The following is a 15,301-nucleotide window of genomic DNA, read 5'->3' as shown; positions in this document are numbered from 1 at the left end:
ATAGGTACAATTTGCCCAGTTTGTCGTTTGACTACTCCTTCACTATTACATCCAATGTCCAACTAGTTCAAAGTGTTCAACTAGTTCATCCCTTATACAACCAATGTCTAGCACATTTGACTGTCCAACTCGTACTTGTATAGCTTCACAAGTATCCAACTAGTCCTTCAATTAATCCTTCTTTGATATAGCTCCAATGTCCAACTATTAATTACTCTATCTCTAAAGAGCTAATGTCCAGCTAGCCCAATACGTCCAACCAGTCCTGCCCTTCAATGTCCAACTAGTCCAGGGATGTCAAACTGCGGTCCCCGAGTGTCCTGCAGGTTTTAGAGGTTTCCCTACTCGAATTGCAGCCGATTCCAATTAACAGAATCATTATCAGGCTTATTCAGAGGTTGCTGATGTGCTGATCATGAATCAGCTGTGTTGAAGAAGATAAATATCCAAAACCTGCAGGACTCCGGCCCTCGAGGACCAGATCTCGCCATCCCTGAACTACCCCTTCCCTAATAGAGTCATTATCTAGCTTTTGTAACTTCTCTCTTGGAGATGCAATGTGTCGTCAACCTGGAGATCATCTACTTTTTCTTGAGAAGTCCAAATGTCCAACTAGTCCTTCACTTGCAGGTTGATAACTTTAACTAAGTAGATCATATGCCAAACAAGTCCTAGAGGGATGCAATGTCCAACTGGTCTTTAAACTACTCCTAACAGATTAAATGTCCAACTATTCCTTCAATTGTCGGTTGATGATGGCTTTCCCTATTAGATCGTATGTCCAATAACCTTCACTTGAAGGTCAATGACGTCTACTCGTAGGTCATACAGTATGTCCAACTAATCCTTTACTTGTATTGTCCTGACTTTAATGCCGACAAATGCTGTCCATTTTGTATCGATTCTATCTTGCTAGTAAATAATACTTCATAAAACACACAAAACTGAACTGGTATGAAGAACTGAAAGCTAACATGCTACCATGCGGTGTCTCTTTGTGGCAGCGTGCCAGATGTTTGCAGACAAAGACATCCATGAGCCTCTCATGGCCGCACTGTCATCACACATGGACAGCAGAGGAGTCCAGCAGGTACTTGAACGCACCGCCATTTGGAAGAAATAGACATCTTTTCTAAATATAGCCCAGCAGAGGCTCCCGCAATGATAGCAAATGAAAGACTTTGCCAATAATGGATTTTCTGTGGCATGGCTGAACTTTTCTTGTCATTTCTACATTTAACACTTATCCCTCGGGATATGAAAAGATTCCCTTTGAGGCATAATATTTTCAGACTTAGTGACGTCATCACTCTCGCCTTTCTATCGCCCTTGTGCTATATTGCAGTTCATTTTTTGCTATTTCATTCATTACATTGTTATTGAGCTAATAAACATTTGTTGTTGAACATTTTTGTGTTTAACTCATTCAGTGCAATTGACGGCTATAGACGTCAAAAATTCATTTTTTAACTATTTCTATTAGTTTAAAAAAAAATCCCACTTTTGTTAAGAGTATGAAAACTTAGATTTTTTTTTATTGTACATTTAGAACAGATATAACATTTTTGATTAATCGTGAGGTGTTTTTTTTTTTTTAGTTGATCAGGGGCAGACAAAACATGTTTTACTTCTTTCTGTCCCCTTTCATTCTTTTGCTTTACTTGGAATTTGAATATTTGTTTCTTTAAAAAAAAAAGTTTTTTAAAAATACAAAAATTTAAATAAAATAAAAAATAAAGAAGAAAAGATTATTAAGAATTAGGAGCGTCAGGGGATTAAATTTTTTCCGTAATTAATCGCATGATTCACTAGTTAACTCACGATCAATCAAAATTTTTATATCTGTCCTAAATGTACAATATTTTTTTTCTAGGTTTTCATACTCTTGTTAACAAAAGTGGAAAAAAATGTTAAACTAATAGAAATAGTTCAAATGAATTTTTGACATCTATAGCCGTCAATGGCAGTGAATGAGTTAAATATAAAATTTTAAATTCTCTTTTGTTTTATATTAATTTGACAGTAAGTAAACGTCATGTGGGAGTGACAGACTGCTTGAAATGAGCACGCTTTGCCTCCTATTGGGAGAACTGTGCGAGCAAGAGTGAAAAACAGTGGCCAGGAAATACTTTAAAAAGTATACTTCAATAAGTTTGTTTTGACAATGTGAAATGAGTCGAAAGCACGAGGGTTAGGTAAAACTATATATATATATAAAGTTTTTTATGTCATCTGTATCACAGATTTTCACTTATGGCGAGTGGATCTGAAAAGATTCCCTGCGATAAAAGGGTGTTGACTGTATGTGATGATGTCATCCTCTTGCCACAGGTGGGCTGGTCACTGCTGTGTCACCTGCTGGAAACGTATCCAGGTATGCTGGAGGAATTGAACACACCTCACCAGTAAGTTAGACACGTCTTTCCCACACTCAGTACAACTGCTCTGCCCTACTGGGGTGTATTTTTTTTTAAAAGTTGGACCCTATTTTCATTAATAGTAAAGGTGGGAAAACTTGTCGATATTGCGATGAATGCAGTAGTTTTCTCTAATAAAAAAGTGATCCTGTCCATTGCCCAAGTTACGTTACAAATCCACAATTTCGAGAGGCTGTTTAAAAAAAAAAAAAACAGTTTAAGCCCTACAGTACTCCTCCCACACATTTTGATCATGTTTAAACTTTTTGACCAATAAACATAACACCAACAAAAACACCTGCTGTCAGCCACAATTGGCTCCCAGGCTGCACTTTGGACACCCTTTTACAGTTTTTTTTATTGAAAGAGACTGCCAAGCAATATAAATATAGTTTCTTCCTTTTAATGATAAACCTGTCAGGTGAACACTCTTAAAGTATGTCGCTAGTGTTTGTTTTTTCAACAACCGGCACCTTTCAAATCCCTTTTCATCTGACAGGCAGTGTCACACTTCCCTTTTGAGAAGCTGCACATGCCAAAAGTGCACTAAGCAAGTTCTGATGTCTGTCATGCATGTCAATATAGAACAGGATCAGTTGAAATGGTCTAGTCTTCCTATATGTGCGTATGTGTGCAGGCACATCCTGAGGGTTCTGTCGCAGTACCGCGCAGACAGCCGGGTGACCACGGTCGCGCTTCGAGCCCTGTCCCTCCTTCTGCGCTCAGGTACTTTCCAGCAGGGGCAGAGACTGGTGGCTATTTTTTACTCATTTATTTTCCGTTCATTTTTGGTTTAAAGTGTTTTCAGTTTGCTACAGCATTTGTTCTTAACTCATTTACTGCCATAAATTTATTAAAAACAAAAGATTATTAAAAACTAGAAAAATTCCCGCGGAAATTTTGAATGGGACTGCTGACTCTTGTAAATGAGCTGAACAGTTTAAAATTTAAACGACTGGAATTGCTCCAGAAATGTGGAAGTTAACCATAATCAACTGAAACTAAAAATATCTCACTGTCCCTTTAAGAAAAATGCACTTTCACGCACACACATTTGACTTTGTAAATGAGCTGAAAAGTTTAAAATTTAAACGACTGGAATCGCTCAAGAAATGTGGAAGTTAACCATAATCAACATCAACTAAAAGTATCTCACTGTCCCTGAAAATGTATTTAAAAAAATGTAAATGAGCTGAAGAGTTTAAAATTTAAACGACAAAAATCGGTCAAGAAATGTGGAAGTTAACCATAATCAACAGAAACTAAAAATATTTCACTGTCCCTTTAAGAGCGCACACACATTTTTGACTTGGAGCCGTCACGCGCCCCACATTCCATTGAGATTGTATGAGAGACGCACCCCTTGAACAAAAGCCTCTCACGACTTAACGGTTCAAGATACAGATTCAAGAAATGGCTCGTTAGAACGGCAAGGGTTTGGGGAACACGAGCATGTTCTCATTTTTTTAATCGGATGAAAAATGACCAAATGAGAGCAGGTTGAAAACTTATGATTTATCAGAAATGAAGAGCGAAAGGCGCCTGAATTTAACATGGAAGAGATAGGCGAGTTCGTCCGACTTGTCCTCGCTTAAAGTGAAAATAAAGGTACTAAATGACAACTGAGCCAAATAAAAGTTAGTTTCTTCAGACGTCATCGCTCTGCTGCTGCTGGAGGACGAAGAGGAGGATGTGTTCAGCTTAGCGGTGCAGGCCATGAAGGTTTTCCCCTCCGGTGAGGAGGTGCAGCTCCAAGGCTGCCGAGCTCTGCAGGCGCTCCTTCACCGAGGTGAGCCTGATGTGGTTTGATTATTATTTTTTCTCTCCCTACAATACGAATCTATTGTGATGGTGCAGTGAGTGACGATCACCTGGTGGAGTTTGTGGAGAACCAAGACCACGTGGTGGTTCTCGCCGCCCTGCACGGATTCCCCGATAACCCCGAGCTGCTGCTGCAGGCCATGAAGGTTCTCCTTCCCCTGTCTAGACCCAGTAAGAACCTCCTCTAACATTACCACCGCAATAAACATCAAGTATACAAATGATAACATCCTTATCGCGAGCCTGTCTGTCTGTCAAATTGTTTATGTTAAGTTTGAAAACAATCTTAGCCTTGGCTGACGTTTTCTTCCGTTGCCATCTGACATCCGTAAAGAAAATCTACCTGGGCTTGACTCACAGTCAACCACCTCGAGGCAAACATTTAAGGCACGCATCCGCCAGCGGCACGCAAATGCGACAGGGGATGTTTTTTGACACGTGTTTGTCAATTTGGCAGACATGTCGCTGCCAAGCTGGGCGTTCCAGACATGTCAGCCCACTCTTTTGACAGTACCGCTGCTTCACATAATGTAACTGCTTACGTAGTGCCATCCTAATGCTAATACTTAAAAAAACGGTCCTGTTAAGCCGCTAGGCTGCCCTGGTCGTTTGCATTTTGATGAATATTTATTGAAACTTGCAAAGTGACAAAAACAAGGATTAAGAGTAGTAACTAGAGCTGTCAAAATGACTCGATTAATCAAAACATAATCGATTATCAAATTAATCGACAACTATTTTAGTAATTGAGTACAGTAATTTCTGGACTACAAGCCGCTACTTATTTCACTCGCATTCGACCCTGCGGCTAATACAAAGGTGCGGCTTATCCATCAGATCACAAGGGGGCGCACTATAAAGGAAGCCCAAGAGCGTCAGGCAGAGCAAAAATAAACCAAGTGAGCCCAAATACAGTAAGAGAGACAGAACGAGAGCGAGACAATTTGCGCCCTTATTATGGAAAAGAGAGTAGCGGGAACCCGGTTCGGTAACATTAAAACACCTGTGGCTTAAAGTCGGGTGTAGCTTATATGTGTAACAAAGTATTCCCCAAAGTTAACTTGTTATGGTCAGGTGCGTCTTGTAGTCCAGAAATTACTGTAATAATTTGGAGCCATTTTTTTATTTAAAATTGTCCAAATCCTCTGATTTCAGCATATCAACATGTAATCGTTCGCTGCTTTCTGTAGTCCTCCATGAAAGATCTCCTCCAAGATAATCTCCTGTGTTTAATCAAAATAAGTCATTTACAAACATCTGTTTTTACTTTGGAAAACAATGACCGAACCCATAACATCTAGCCCCACCTGTCTTTAATCACTATACAAATATGAAGTACGAAAAAAACACCAATCAATGGTTAATAAACTGTAATCAGAGAAAAAAATGCTTTTGTAATACACTTTAATGCAAAATTAAAATTAGCCCAATTAGTCGATTAATCGATAGAATAATCGATAGATTAATTGATTCTAAAAAGTTTCGATAGTGACTGCACTAGTAGTAACAGTAAAGAAGAAGAGCGAGGATAGAGAGAAATGCTAATGTTAATGCGAGTTGACCACGTCTGTAGAGTAGACCCAAAAATAACTCATAAAAGAAGTACAATATATTTTAATCATGTAAAACTTTCACTTTCAATTTCGTTGTACTTGTACAATGACAATAAAGACTATTCTATTCTATACTGACAGTCTTCCAAGACTGCTACCAATGTCTTGTATGCTAACTTTGCCGTATTAGCAAATTGCGTAAGCTAGCAATTCTTCTGACTCCCTCCTCATACAGCGGCAATAAAAAAGTGAGCTCCGTGGAATTACTTGGATTTCTGACTTCTTTATGGTTGAAGTATGCAACCAATGTGTTGCTGGTGTGGTTGAACTTATGTATACATTTCAATCATGCACAATCAGACGTGTGTGATAAACTAGCCTAGCGAGCTTCTCCTTTAGCAACTCTGCTACCTCAGTCCTCATAATGACTTCTATGGAGAAGCTATATTAATGTATTCACAGAAGAGCAAAAGATGGGCGGAAAATTCCACTTTTTCCCTCGCTCCCCAGTCCCCAATGGACAGAATGTCTTTTTGTCTCTATTATAACATATTTGCCCTGCGTAAAAGCTCATCTCTGCTGATGTAATGAAGTGATTTATTTTAGTCTCCGTATAAATGTGATTTATTGTCTGCTGGGCTGGCAGTGAATGTGCGTGATGAAGATTATGACTAGCACAGTGTGTTTATTCCGTAACGTTGTTTTCCCACCAGCTTTCTACGAAGTGGCAAAGGATAACTTGGAACAGTTCTCCAGGAAGTAGGTCACATGTTATAATCCACATGGAACATCTAGGGCACAAGCAATTGTTTATACTGTAGACATTATTTGCACCCTAAATTGAATTTGCGTATTGGGAACATCGTCCCTATCTATAATATCTATAATTTTACACTCATATAATTCCGAAATAATAATGAACATCCAAAGGGAATTGGTGTTCCTCATTGGTCCATTGTAATTGCTTTCGATTAGGGCTCATTTGGGGAAATTGCTTTTTTAAAACTTTTTTTTTTTTAATTTTATTTTTTTATCTCATCATCATTGCTCTCTCTTTTTTTAAAATTAATTTAATTTATTTTTTTTTTTTTTGTATGTGGGTGAAAATGTGTAGTATGTGCGTGCATTTGCGTTTGGGGAAATTCCGTTGTTAGAGTTCATCAAAGTACTGCAATTTGCCCAAAATGGCTGGTTCAAACCAGAATGTCCAACTTCCTGTCCAGTTTCAGATACGCATCCTTCAACCTTTTCTTGTGCATCCTTTTTGTGGAACGCAATTTCGTGTGGATCGGTGAAACTCTCACCCTGTCAAATTTCATGACGTCCTCCCAATTTTGTATGGATCTGTGACCTTGGACACACTTCCTAATCAAATAATCAATCAACAAGAGGTCTTTAGTTGTCCCCTGAATCTTAATTGTTGATCTTATCAACATATTTTGGACAGTTTTCCAACTTTCTCCGAACCATTTTGGGAAATTAATTTTTGTTACCAAAAAAGTGCATTAACAAAAAAACTTAAATTGTTTCCTATGGGAAAAACTTTAACGACATTACTGTAATATTACCGTAATGTCTTCTTGCAGGCAGTAACGTGGAGATGTTGATGTCCGGCAGCGCTCGCTGCTATTCTGCACTCATCTCGGCTATGGACGCCTTCCCACGGGACGAGGAACTCCAGGAGACAGCCTGCTGCCTGTTCCGGAGGTTCACTTCAGGTCAGGGCAATAATGATGATTATGATAGTACACTGTACAGTAATAATAAAGATGAAGTACTGTGTGAATTCTGTAAGAGCCAGACTGCAACATGTGAAATTCTGCAATATCGAGAAACCGTATAAAAAATTTTAAAAAAAGTTAGCGATACTGTATTGGGAAACTGTATTTAAAAAAAAAAGAAGAAGAAGAAAGAAATTGTTTTTATCCCACCCACATATTTGAATACATTTTTAAACACATTGTAAATGTTTCAGCACGCAATTTTAGAGTTTAAACATGAACAATAATCTGCTATATATTCTGTCACAATAAAGCAAAATAGGAATTACATCAAGGAAGTAACTGAAAAGTAACTTAACTTGCACCCAGATGTAACGTGGGCTAGCAAGTATCCTAGGGAGTAGAAAGTAACTTGTACAAATAAGTAACTAGAGAAAAATTAACTAAAACGTAACCAATGCATAGCTTGTACTAGACATCAACAAGTTACTTCAAATTAATACTCTTAGTAACCTAGAAATTAAACAAGGAAGTAATTTAAGATAAAAGGTAACCTCAAAGTTGAAGTAGTAATAAAAAAAAAAAAATATATATATATATATATATATATATATATATATAAATAATCCACCTTTTTTGGCGTGTGTGTAAATGAATACCGGTAACTTGCACCGGTAACAGTGTTTAACAAAAAGATCAAATATGGAGATGGAGGCTTCTGTTTTTGGATTGCGTCAACTGGGATAACAATGACGACAAACTTATATGTTGTTTGATTAGGCAGGTCAATGTGATTTGCGTGTGTGTGCATGTGTGTGTGCAATTGTGTTTACGTGGATAAATGGTTGCGTGTGTGTGTGTGTGTGTGTGTGTGGCTGCGCAGAGAGCTACTACAACATCCTGGTGCTGAACGGCGTGGCCCGGGTGGCAGTTAGGGCCTGTCAGACTTTCCCCTGCAATGCCACGTTACAGGCCGCCGCCCTCTCCTGTTTGGCAGACCTCAGTGAGGACGCACGCACACACACACACAAACACGCATTGGGCTTTGTTACTATTTTTAAATCAGATGGCACACCTTTGTTTTTTAATGTTTTTTTTTTATTCTTTATTTTTATTTTAATAAAGTTTTTGTTGTTGTTATGTACTGTAAAGATTCCGCTGCCTCTGGTCCATGCCACTTTTGGAAGAAAAAAAAGATTTTACCTAGTTAAATAAAGGTAAACAAAACAAAAAAACTACAAAACACACACTAAGAACTCGCACAAATACACACAAAACATGGACAAAGCAAACACACACATATGAGGTGATGTTGTCTAGGGCTGCTCCATTATAAAGAAAATACTAATCACGATTAATTTGGTAATAATTGCAATCAAAATTAGGTCAACCATTTGTTTTTTTGTACAAAACAAAGAAAATGTTTAAACTTATAAAAAATATTAAGACAAATACATTTATTTTATGCAAGTTTAAGATTTATTAAATTAGTCATTTTAAAATGAAAAAAAAAAGGTGCAAATATATAAAGTTAACAACTCAAAAGTACTGTTAATAATCTTTTATTTTTGTTTACGATTATGCCGATTTTGAAATTGTGGAGTGTAATAATTGAAATGATGCTCCTCAGCGGCCAGCATGGTGCAGAGTAGAGTGGCGGCCGAGCAGGGCTTGGAGGACGGCGAGGCGGAGGAGAACCGTGGGTGTGGCTCAGAGCATGTGGAGGGTTCGGACTTGGATCTGGGCTGGATGGGAGTCTGCTGCACGGCGCTGGATCTCCACGCCGCGGCCCCGCGTGTTCAGGTCAGGACTAGCAAATCTGAAAATGAATCAAATGTAAAGAAATACGATACGACCTCTTGCAGGAAGCTGCATGCTGGGCAATTCACAGCCTCTTGGTGCACGGAGGAAGGGGAGAAGAGGAGCAGGATGATCGGTAATCGACATCAATATTACATACACTACCAAGACAATTTCTTCAAATTCTATTTTATTGACCCAAAACTTTTTATAGCGTATTAGTTTATAAACATTCATTTTGTGATCCAACTTGTTTGTGCATATGTTTTTAGGACTCCTGTTCATAGACAGCTGATGGCGGCCATGTTGCTTCACTCCTCCTCACCTCACGTCTTCGAGGCCGCCACCAGTGCCATTGCCACGCTGGTCACGCAAAATCGTAAGTGGGCCAGGACTTCCTGGTAACACACAAAAACTCAACGCACATACTCTTAAGGCTCAGACGGGGGAGAAGGACCCAAATGCAGAGATGAGAGGTGAAAACAGGAAGCGGACTGGAGACAAAAAAAAAATAGGCGTAGGTGGCAGCATAACTTATCATGACGTCGAGTGAGAAAATGCAAAGTAGCTGGATGCATAAACTTCACTTATGAGTGTTTTATTTATTTTTTTTATTTATTTTTCTGGAGAGCTCAGTATTGTTCATTCGGTAATTTTACCGATTTGACATGTCATCATCATTGCTCTCCTTATATATATATATATATATATATATATATATATATATATATATATATATATATATATATATATATATATATACAGTATATTTTTTGTATTTATTTATTTTTTGTATGTGGGTGTGTATGTGCGTGCGTGCGTGCATTCATTAGTTCACCTAAAGCCTATAAAAAAAATAAAACTTCACTTATGAGTGTTGACAGCTGACAGCTGTAATTTGTCATGTAATTTGTCATATCAGTTTCACTGTTAGTGACTGCCAAGATGCCAATCCTGCAAGACACTCCCACACCAGCGCACAAACACACAGGGGCGGATCTCAAGGTGCTGAGAAAGCAGACCTGACATAAACACACTCAAACACACACACATTTACAAATAGCAAACAAAACAAATGAACACACTCATATACAGTGGAGCCTCGGAGTTCGAACGTCTCGGAACTCGTACAAATCGGACTTCGACCCAAAAAATCAGAGTAAAAAATGCCTCAGAGTTTGACCTCATTCTCAGAATTTGAACACCCAAGCAAATCCAAACGTACCTTGATCGGGTAGCCGAATGAAGCCGAGCGATGCCGAATGCTCATGTTGTGGTATGTAAAATACACTAATTCAGTACTGAACTAAAGCATGGATTCATTAACATAGCATTTTTCATCCACTGAGCCCATCACACCACAACAAAAAAGGTAAGGTATTTTTTTTATTGTTTAAATACTGTACAAGGGTGTGCATGTTTTTTTTTTACATAAAATGTAAAAAAAAATTGTAATAGGAATTTAATAGAAATTTTCTGTTTTTGGAGCTTGGGAACGGATTAATTGCATTTAGATTATTTCCTATGGGAAAAATGTTTTGGATGTTGAACAATTCGGACTTTGAACACTTCACAGGAACGAATTATGTTCAAAACTCCGAGGTACCACGGTATATGAAAAAAAGACAGAAATGCACTAAAACAGACCAAAAAAGTCTAAACAGCCATCAGCCAGCCCGTGAATAGTCAAAACTCGCAAATAATTGACATCCATTCGATTGCATTGCAAAAATAAAAACGTGAAATCCTTTATTTTAATTAATTTTATTTAAAGGTGCATTGTGCAGTTTAAAAATGGAATATTAAAGCTTTTTCTACATCATGCATGCTCCACCAATGCCCAGATGAGTACGAAGAGCCCTGACTGTTTTACTCTGACTGCACCTATCAGCTTTTATCTTCCCTTTATAGTAGAGTGTGCGGACCCTCACACTCCACAGTTTCTTTGGGCAGGGGCTGGGCGGAGTTTTTCCTTACCTCATTTGAAGTCATGTTTTCGTTTGTCAACTGTGGCTGTCTCTTTAAAATCGTGCACGTACTCGCGCGCGCTCCATGAACGAGCCTGACACCCTATGCTGCAGTTACGCTTTGGGCCAGAGGTGGCAGTCGCGAGTAAAAAAATAAATTAAAAAAAGAAGACAAACTTCACAAATGAATTGAAAATTTAATTAGCGTGGATATACTACCATTTAGCATTTCCTGTGAAAACAGGAGTTGCCCCCCCCCCCAATTAAAACAAAAATACATAAGTTTAAATATATATAAGTATACTTCATATTCAAAGGAATGTGTTTTATGGCTGTCGTAGCTAAGATGCGCTCCACGCTGCTGTCCAGCGGCCTCCATGTCAACGTGGTGGAGATGATGAAGAGGCACCCAGACTCGGTCCAGGTGTCGGTCAGCGCCTGCCGCCTCCTCAGCCTCCTCTTCCAGGGCCGGACGGCCGGCCTGGATGAGCTCAACATGGCCGTGGGTCAGATCCTGAGGATCATGAAGGTCCACAATTTCCAGCCAGAGGTTCAGCTGGAGGCTCTTCGTGCTAGCCTGGTCTTCCTCTGTCCAGGTACGATGCGGTCGGTAGACCTGGAGTCAAAATGCTCCTGCCGAATGGTTAGAAGGTAGCGTGTGGCGTGCTAATCTTTCCCAGACCGGAGTTTACGAGAGCATGGTGCGTCGGTGGCCGACCCCGACATGGCTGACGTGTCCCTGAAGGTCCTGAAGAACCAGTGTGTGGTGGAAGGAGCGCACGCCGTCTACTTGGAGGTCCTCAACAGGGTACGAATGCTGCAGTGTCATGGCAGCCTGACACAATAGTACAGTCGTGTCTTTTGTCTATAAATTGTCCATATTTTATATTGCAGTCCCAACTAATTCTGGGACGGCTTTATCTTATTTGTCTGTAGTTTATCAGGTGTCCAACCATCCAGGTATGCGGCTTCAAGGTGCTCTCCTCACTGGCCGACTGCTCAGGTGCAGTAGACCTGCTCTGCCAACAGGGGGCTATTGACACAGTGCTCCACACGCTGCAGATGTTCCCGCAGGATCGAGGTGTGCTCATAAAATTCCTGGTAAAAATTTGTATTTTTATTTTTAAATCAATGAAAATGAATGCTTCTTTGCTATTCTGCAGAAATTCACTACTGGGGTCTGACCCTGCTCAGCTACCTGGTATCCAAGAAGAAGCTCTCCAGGATGATTGTTCCCATCCTGGCCTCAGTCCTGGTGGCCTCATTGGGCCAGTACAAGGAGGATTATGACTTACTGCTTAAGGTATCGAGCATCATTTATGGCACACATGCTCTCAAATGTCACAGATTTTCAACTGATTTTTACTCTGATATGATGATTAAATGCAGGTAAATGCTGATTGAAATGAGGAAATTCAGAGGAAAAAAATGCATCTAGAAAGATAATTGCACTTACTGCCGGAAATGGCAATTTTATCACTGGAAAGCCAGTTTAGTAAATATTGTACAGATACAGGGGGGTGGTTGTATGGTATGTTTTGGCTCCATAGGGGGGAGGGAGCTTCTGACTTTGAGAAAAAAAAGTGAGGGAAAAAATGTAAAAAAATAAAAAAATAAAATCCTCTGGCAAGTCGGGGAAAAAAACTCCTCTTTTTTTATTGTATTTTTTATTTTTTATTTTTATTTTTTTATTGTATTTTATTTTATTTTATTTTTTATTTTTACACTGGCAGAAATAGGCTACCATAATATTAGTTGCTGTATATACATTTTAGCAATCAATTTATGAAACAGCCAAACATTTCAAAACATCAAAGAAACTCAGACCATTTAGGAAACATCAAAGACAATTTAGTGTTATTTCCAAGCATACGCTACATTTTGGAGTTTTTTTTTTAATCCAAAATATTTAGGTTAAAGACAATTTAAGGTAAACATTAGAGACATTTTAAGTTAAAGACAAAGGCTTTAGTGGAGACAATTTAGTAGGAATCAAAGACAATCAAGTGTCTGGCAAATGTAAGATCATAAAACATCAAAGACAATTTAGTAACTGTCAAAGACGAATTAGTAAACGTAAAAGAGAATTTTGTGACTGAATCAAATGTAATTGGTGTCTTTAGCTTAAATGCATTTGAGTTTTTGTAAATTTCAAAGACCACTTCATAAGCACCAAAGACTCAGGAGATAATTCAGTAAAGATCAAAAACAATAAATATCAAAGACAGTTTGGTATTGTAAACATAAAATGTCAATTTGGTGACGAACAAAAAACATTTAGTGAACAAATTTGAATTTGGTTAACAGCAGTAACAATTTAGTGCCCTAAGCTAATGTAACACTTTTTGGCATTTTTTTTGTTTTTGTTGTAAAGACAAAAAAAAATGATTTTTTTTTTAAAAAACGTGCAAACTTTTCTTGTGCCTCTGCAGTGTTTCCAGGTGGCGCTGAGGATGCTGGATGTCTGTTCAGGGTCAGCTGTGGAGCTGCAGAGGGAAGACTTTGACCGTCAGATCTTCCAGCACCTCCGAGAGTCCGACATTCCCGAGCACGGCAAGAATCCAGTAAGTCGCACCGCAGGCACTCGATTACAGATGACCTTTTCACACTGAAAATGACGTCCGCCCCATCCCCTGTTGTTTCTGTTTCCTCAGCTCCGTCGGTCAGCGTGCTTGGCTCTGTCCAAGATGTGCGCCAACTCGGAGCTGCACTATAACATGCTGGAGAAGGCGTGCGAGGATGGAGACACCGTCATGGCAGAGTGTCTCATTGAGCTCGGGGCCGACGTCAACAAGAAAACCAAAACGGAGTCCCTCATCTACCAGGTGTTTACACCTGTATTTTATAGCCAGTTATCAAACTTTTCAGCTGACAAATAACCACAAAAACAGTGAACCCACCCCCGCGAGTTCCAGACACATCTGACCATAACCCTCCATTGGGTGTGTTCCAGGTGTGCGAGAAGGGAGGCCCGCTAGAGCTGGTGGAGCTGCTGTTGAGCCAAGGCGCCCACGAACAGCACCTCCGCCGAGCCCTGGCTGTCAGCGTGAAGCGCGGCGATGGGCCGATGGTCATCCAGCTGCTGGGCCGTCTGGGTTTGGATCTCAACAACAACGCCTTGTGCCTCGGGGGGTTTCGTCTGGGCCGTCTAGATGCGGCCTGGCTCTGCCCCCTGCTGGCCCAGAGAGGCATGGCGCACAGTCTGCGCCACAGCACCAGTGAGAAGGCTTGAATATCTTTATTTTTATTTTTTATTTTTTCTGTTGATAGTTTTTAAACAATTAGGTTTTTCGGACTCAAAGTGACTCAGTGGTGGTACTATTCTAATTCAAATCATTTTTATTTTGCTGACTTATCATGACTCTTTTAGGCATGATGTCCAAAATCCAGCTCAGGGGACATTTGAGGCTCGTGACTTTTTTTGTTTGTTTTACTTTCAACTTTTGTTACAATTGTTTTCTAACAATTTTTAAAAAGTATCACACTTATTACTATGTAACAAAAATAAATAAAAACAATAGGTCGTAGATAGTGTTGACATTATTAACATTTTTACTGTTTTATTTTATATTTTAACTGTTTTGCATTTCATTATAGATGTGTTGATGTAGGTGTAATTATGTTGACCTAATATAACCTGATGAGTAATGCTTTTGTCATTCTTGCTATCTTTTCCACTGTTTTCCCAGACATGAGAAAGTTATTATGTTTCGTATGTTTATCTAAGAAGTCTAGTTCCTGTTTTTCAAAAGTTCAAGGACGATCAAGTTTACTGGGAAAATGCAAACTCATTCTGTACCTCACGGGATGACAGAGGCGTTTCCTCATGTTTTGAATAAAGAGGCTGTGTGGGCAAAAGAGGACACACATTCTTGGATGACACTTCATTTGGTGGTATTCAATTGTGTGACCGGAGATCTCTGTAATAAATCCATCCTTGCAAGGAGCCTTTCCACAGGAATCTCATCTTTGATTTATTTGGACACGCAAAAGATTACAAAACTTAAATATAATCCTTCAAT

General features: G+C 39.2%; 1 protein-coding gene across 2 annotated transcripts in view; it reads left to right on the top strand.

Moving 5' to 3' along the window:
- Nucleotides 1-15,301, top strand: part of lrrk2 (leucine-rich repeat kinase 2) — a 39,490-nt gene that overhangs the window by 760 nt on the left and 23,429 nt on the right. Inside the window, exons 2-18 of one of the 2 annotated variants that reach the window (XM_077569504.1) lie at nucleotides 1,005-1,090; nucleotides 2,332-2,405; nucleotides 3,055-3,143; nucleotides 4,069-4,206; nucleotides 4,275-4,409; nucleotides 7,378-7,509; nucleotides 8,396-8,515; nucleotides 9,143-9,315; nucleotides 9,378-9,448; nucleotides 9,585-9,691; nucleotides 11,621-11,875; nucleotides 11,960-12,087; nucleotides 12,216-12,360; nucleotides 12,443-12,582; nucleotides 13,712-13,843; nucleotides 13,934-14,104; nucleotides 14,233-14,497. In XM_077569504.1, coding sequence (XP_077425630.1) covers nucleotides 1,005-1,090; nucleotides 2,332-2,405; nucleotides 3,055-3,143; nucleotides 4,069-4,206; nucleotides 4,275-4,409; nucleotides 7,378-7,509; nucleotides 8,396-8,515; nucleotides 9,143-9,315; nucleotides 9,378-9,448; nucleotides 9,585-9,691; nucleotides 11,621-11,875; nucleotides 11,960-12,087; nucleotides 12,216-12,360; nucleotides 12,443-12,582; nucleotides 13,712-13,843; nucleotides 13,934-14,104; nucleotides 14,233-14,497 — 2,361 coding nt within the window. The remainder of the gene's footprint in view (nucleotides 1-1,004; nucleotides 1,091-2,331; nucleotides 2,406-3,054; nucleotides 3,144-4,068; nucleotides 4,207-4,274; nucleotides 4,410-7,377; nucleotides 7,510-8,395; nucleotides 8,516-9,142; nucleotides 9,316-9,377; nucleotides 9,449-9,584; nucleotides 9,692-11,620; nucleotides 11,876-11,959; nucleotides 12,088-12,215; nucleotides 12,361-12,442; nucleotides 12,583-13,711; nucleotides 13,844-13,933; nucleotides 14,105-14,232; nucleotides 14,498-15,301) is intronic. The other variant, XM_077569505.1, reaches the window with a different exon arrangement.

Source organism: Vanacampus margaritifer, chromosome 6 (genome assembly GCF_051991255.1).
Source record: "Vanacampus margaritifer isolate UIUO_Vmar chromosome 6, RoL_Vmar_1.0, whole genome shotgun sequence".
NCBI classification, from domain to species: domain Eukaryota; kingdom Metazoa; phylum Chordata; class Actinopteri; order Syngnathiformes; family Syngnathidae; genus Vanacampus; species Vanacampus margaritifer.
The sequence above is the reverse complement of the archived record's forward strand: the minus strand, read 5'-3'. Positions and strand labels throughout refer to the sequence as shown.